Source organism: Triticum dicoccoides, chromosome 3A (genome assembly GCF_002162155.2).
Source record: "Triticum dicoccoides isolate Atlit2015 ecotype Zavitan chromosome 3A, WEW_v2.0, whole genome shotgun sequence".
Taxonomy (NCBI): domain Eukaryota; kingdom Viridiplantae; phylum Streptophyta; class Magnoliopsida; order Poales; family Poaceae; genus Triticum; species Triticum dicoccoides.
This window is the reverse complement of record NC_041384.1, coordinates 115,371,366-115,376,942: the sequence shown is the minus strand read 5'-3', so window position 1 is coordinate 115,376,942 and position 5,577 is coordinate 115,371,366. Positions and strand designations below refer to the sequence as shown.

The 5,577-nt window shown below is 52.4% G+C and overlaps 1 protein-coding gene across 1 annotated transcript in view; it reads left to right on the top strand.

The window, feature by feature from the left end:
* The window catches only part of LOC119267472, a 17,880-nt gene that overhangs the window by 479 nt on the left and 11,824 nt on the right, over nucleotides 1–5,577 (top strand). The window contains exon 2 of the mRNA XM_037548857.1: nucleotides 17–464. Coding sequence (XP_037404754.1) covers nucleotides 17–464 — 448 coding nt within the window. The remainder of the gene's footprint in view (nucleotides 1–16; nucleotides 465–5,577) is intronic.

The following is a 5,577-nucleotide window of genomic DNA, read 5'->3' as shown; positions in this document are numbered from 1 at the left end:
ATCTGTCCGTCCGAAGGGATTACGCGGCGAGCATGAGGTGCAAGACAGGGGCGGAGGGGCTGCTTCTCTTGGGAATCGAGGATCTCCCGCCTCTCAGGGCGCCGAGGTGCCGGTGGTGGGCGGACGAACTCGCCTCCGCCGTGGCTGCCGCAGCTGGGGCGGCGTCCCCGAGGAGGGCGCCAGGGAAGGCGAAGCCGACGAAGAAGCGGTCCATCTCCGACCTCTTCGCCGCGGCGCCCCCCTTGGCCGCGCCCCCCGCCGGTGATGCCGGATGCAAAGAGCAAACGGAGGTGGACGACGACGAGGCGCTGTGCGCGATCGCGAGGCGGGCCAAGGAGGAGAAGAAACGGAAGAGAAAGCTGCAAGAAGAGGAGGCGGGGCAGAAGGAGGAGACGGCGGCAGTTGCTGCCGCGCCGGAGAGCAGCGGAGGCCGGGAGCCCAAGGGGAATTTCGCTGCCAGCAAGGTACGTGGTCCAGCCCAACCCAAGTTTTCTCTGTCTGCCAATGCAATGATATCTGCCTGCCACGTATTTTTACCCTTTTTATCTCGTAAGAATTGATGGAACGATTGGTTCCGGTCTTGATTGACTTGCTCAGGATGGTTAGATGCTTGCTAGCTCCATATACGTAATTAGATTTTGGTTGTCTTACTGCCATGTTATTAGTAGTATTAGCAGCTAATGTGATTGTTATTTGTCGATACATATTGTGGGGGCAATTAGTTATGGCTGGTTCTATATGGGATATTGTATGTTAGATGTGCCGATCCCAGTTCCTAATCTATTCTGAACCAGGCCTAGCTAGTTCGTCTAGAAGATTGTGTGGTTACTCGATAATGGCTGCTTGCAGGTGCACGTCGATTTTCTGGCCAAAACCTTTAAGCGGCTTGTGCTAACTGCTAACGTTAGAACGATCAGTGTGTTTTCTTTCTTGGTACATTTGCTAGCACTTTTTTACTATCTATAGGCGAAAATCTTGTTATTTCATGCGTAATTGTGGACTTTGATCGATCAGTCCAAGTCGGGGAATGGGACATAATTCTTGTGACCATTTGTGCAAATCTTGGACGAACTTGATGACGTTGATAGCTGCTCATGCAGTGACTTAGGACCAATATCATCATTAAGAATCCGATAGATTATATGATGACCACCAATAATCGAACCGCTAGTGGTAGTGCACTCTAGACCGGCTAGCTGGTACTGCACAGCATATGTACCATATCTTAGAGCATCTACGGCAGGACCTCTCAAACTCGCCTCATACACCCGGCGGGCCGCACGGTCATTGTCTAGTCACGTTTTTTGTCCCAGACGGGCTTCATAAAAGGGCCTCAAACGCCCGGGCTGACCGTCACTCCATATCCAGCTCAAATATGGGGCAATATGGGACGTTCGGGAACGCCCATCACGTTGGTCTGACGGCCTGACGGCGGGGTCTCACGTGGAAACGCCAGGAAACCCGACGGTCTGACGAATGCCGCGTCCGTCGCCGCGCACACCGCGTGGAGCTGCTCCGGCTCGCCACCCAAGACCAAATCCGGCTATTTAAGTCGGCCGGCGTCTCGAAACCCTAACCAATCCACCTCCCCCCTCTTCGCCGCCGCCAGTCCGAGCTCATCCACCTCCTCCCTCTCCCGCTCCGGCGCTCTGCCCCCGGTCCGACCCTCCGCCCACGCTCTAGCACTCTGCCATGGTTCGGAGCAAGATCACCTACTACGCCATGCTGACGCCGGAGCGCCGCGCCGAGATCCAGCAAGAGATCCAGGCAAGGCAAGCCGCGCGCGCCGCCGGCATCGCTGCCGGGGAAGAGGAGGAGATGGCTCTGATGGAGGTGGAGGAGGCGGAGTAGCAGGAGCCGGAGCAGACGAAGCAGCAGCTGTCGGGCTTCAACATGGAGCAGGCGGAGCTGGAGTTCGCCGACGCCAGGAGATGGCGGACCAAAAAGCCATCCTGGAGTCCATCCAGGATGAGGCCTATGTGGAGGCCAACCAGATGTTCCTTCGGCGGGAGTATGTAGAGTCCGACACGCTCTTCGCCGAACTTGACGCGGAGATAGAGGCAGAGTAGGCCGGAGCGGACCAGCCGGAGCTGAAGCTGCCGACCATGCTGCCGGAGCTCGGCACGGAGATCGTTGACATCTCCGACGACGAATAGGTCAATGCCCACGGACGCGTCCGGGCATGTCCGCGAGCGTTTGACGGTCCGGATTTGCCAAGTCCGGCTGTAGATGCTATAGTACATACATGGCGTGTCGTGTTGCCTTCTGAGACACCATGCACGATGAGTTGTGAGAGGTGCCTAGTTGGTGTCCCTCCTGCAGATTTCAGTCTGGTCCGGACCCATACACGAGACTTTATCATAGACGTGGAGCAGGCATTTACTTCATTGATATCTTTTGCATTTCTATTGGATAAGGGGCCTTCATCATTACTTATCTCATACTTTTATTCGCCTCTATCGACCTGTCTTATTGTTCAACAATTCATGATGTATGTATGCTAATGATAGCTGTTCTTAATACAACCGCTAGACATGCATACAAGCAGTACTTCGAAAAGGGTGGTGGTTCTTAATATGCATGTTGCGGTCAGACTGCTGTCACCGTATGTTTGACATGATCCATAATATGCTGTCCAGTAATTAACTAGTAAATTGGATTAACATTATAGAAATTCAATAGGATACTCTTTTGAAAGAATCTAATACTGACCTAACCCTAATTACTGAGAAGTACTTCCTCTTTATTTGAACTGCAAAAACGTTTTATGTTTAGATATAGAGGGAGTAGATAAAAGTAAACGACAATATTCTTCTCTGTCTTATTGAGAGGAATCGGCTCCTTTATATAGTAGACATAGACAAGACTTGACCAACAAGTCAGTAAATCTATTCAAGGTACCCTCTCTAAACTGACCGAATTCTTTCCTAACAAAGTTGCTTAAGTAAGGGATAAGACTCCACGTTTGATGGGCTGGTTCACATAACATCTCTCCCTTCCTTGGGAAACAACTTGTTCGTTGTAGGCTATGAATCACCGATATGACGATACGGGATAAGACAATTTTTAGAAACAACAATACGGCATTACGGCGAGTATATAAAAATAATTAATAAAATGACACGTATAAAGAGTGAGAGATATCAAAATACTGCCCATTGGTTGCTGATCGCCTCCGTGCCTCTTTTCAAGTCCTGATTGATCATCAAGCTCCTCGACTCCTCATGGTGTATGCAAAATAGAAAAATACTCCCTCTATAAAGAAATACTCCTTCTGTACCGAAATAGTTGTCGCTGGAGTAGCTGAACTTTAGCTACTCCAGCGACAACTATTTTGGTACAGAGGGAGTATAAGATTGTTTAGATCACTACTTTAGTGATCTAAACGCTCTTATATTTCTTTACGGAGAGAGTACATCATATGGTATTAGACTTTGTCAATTTCGTATTTCCCTCCGTAGCAGTACCACCAAGTGAAGATTGGCTTGCTGCCATGCCACTCCCAGTAGATGCCATGTCGTATTTCCCTCCCTAGCAGTAGACAAAAGAGCAACATCAACAAGCAATATACAATACACTAGACAGTAGGCATCAGCAACATCAGCAAGCAATGCTTCAACAATAACAAGACAGTAGGCATAGCTTATCAAGATAAATGGAGGTATATATGTGTGCAAGTTTGCTTCCCCAACCTAACTATGTTCAAAGGAACATCCGAACTAGCATTTTATCTAATGAGAAAACACAAGTACAAGTAATTAGACACATGCACCATAGCATAAGCCAGCAGCCAAGCACACAGGAGACAAGACACATCAAGCAGCCAAACACGAGTGCGACTGAATCATACTACCTCACTGTTGATGGCGTTGGGCAGCGATGGCGAAAAGACTCGAGTCACTCGAGGCGGCGGCATGACGAGTCGACAAGGATGAGAGGCGATTCCAGGCGGCGGCGGAGATGGCGGCGCGAGCCACTCCAGGCGGCATAGATGGCAGTGGTGCTCTTGAGTCTCCCTTGATCCCCAATCCCTGCTGCAGCCAAACAGAGTGCGAGAGAGGAAGGTTAGGGTTAGTGGTCGTGGGTTATCTGGCCTTGCTCTGGGTTGTGTCTCTCGCTCACCGTGTCATGAGCGTGTCACCAACAACATCGGCATTTTACCTTTTTCTTTTTAAATCATCCTCGATGAAGAAGAGCCGCGTGCACCGGTGACCCCGAACATAAATCTCGTCGCAGTTGAAGCAAAATTCCTGACATGTAGAGTGAGGCGCCGAACCTGCTGTGGCGGGGTTGGCTATGGAGTGGTCGACGACAGAATAATTGCTAGTGTCGTTGGTGGGGAAGGTATTGTAGTTGCGTTGACCGCATAAAGATCGTTGGGGCGCAAGGGCTCTATAGGACCAGAAGGCTGGTGTGGTGATGTTGTTGGAGGGAAATGCCCCTGCTCATAGGCCTTGGCGAAGGAGATGGCAGTGTGAAGGTTAGATGGCCGCTGAAGCTCGACTTCAGTGCAAAGACCATCGAGCAGCCCTATTGCCCTATTGTGCACATAAACCGTTGCTGGGACGGTGTAAATGGCTCATTGTTGTGGGACATGGGCGCTAAAAACCTGCTGGTGTAGTAAGCAACCGAGGAGGCGAAAGTTAGACGTGCCAACTCGCCAAAGGGATTGGTGCGGAGTGACGGCCCAAACTGAATGTGCCAAGCTTCCTTGAACTGCTCCCATGTTGGCATGCTGAAATCGCACTCTAGTTGTAATTAAGTACCAAAAAAACTGAACGCCATTGGTGAGGTGGTAGGCTGCAGTCCATACCTTTTCAGCCTCGTCTATGCGCTGTCCACGAAAAAACTGCTCGCACCTATTGAGCCAACCAAGAGGATCGACATCACCGTCATACGTCCGAAAGTCAAGTTTGTGGAAGCGAGACCTGATCTTAGGTGATTGTTGGTAAGGGCATCTCCAGCCGCGCTCCCAACAGGCCCTCCCCAGGCGATTTTGCCGCGCCGTCGTAAAAAAACCGGCCCAATCACGCCCCCAGAAGCCCGTTTTCGCCGGCTCGGGCCAAAACTGGTGCCGGCGGACCCAGGCCGAACCCGGCGCCCTGGGGGGCGCTTGGGGAGCCGGCACAAACGAAAAAGGCGTGTGGGCCCGCCCTGGCGGCGACCCGAGGGCCTTTTCCCGCCGCTTCTTTACGCTTTTCCCTCGCATCTCTTCCGCTTGCTCGCCTTCCTCCCACCAAACCCCCTCCAGCTCGCCTTCCAGTCGTCGCCATGCCGCCGAAGAAGTACGCCATGCCACGCGCGGCGGCAACCACGACTGGCATCATGGCCCAGCCGAAGCAGAGGAAGCCGAGGGCGCCGCCATCGAAGCCACCAGGCATGTCGAGCGCCGAGTGGAGGGTGGAAGTTCAGCGACGCGACACAGTCACCACCGACCGGCGGAACAGGGCCATTGCCAAGAAGGCCCGCGACAACGCGGCGCGTGCGGCGGCGTCTTCCTCATCGGTCGACCACGCGGGGATGATGAATCCACCCGTCGTCAGCCACGCCCAGTACGCGCCCTGGGGACAGCAAGAC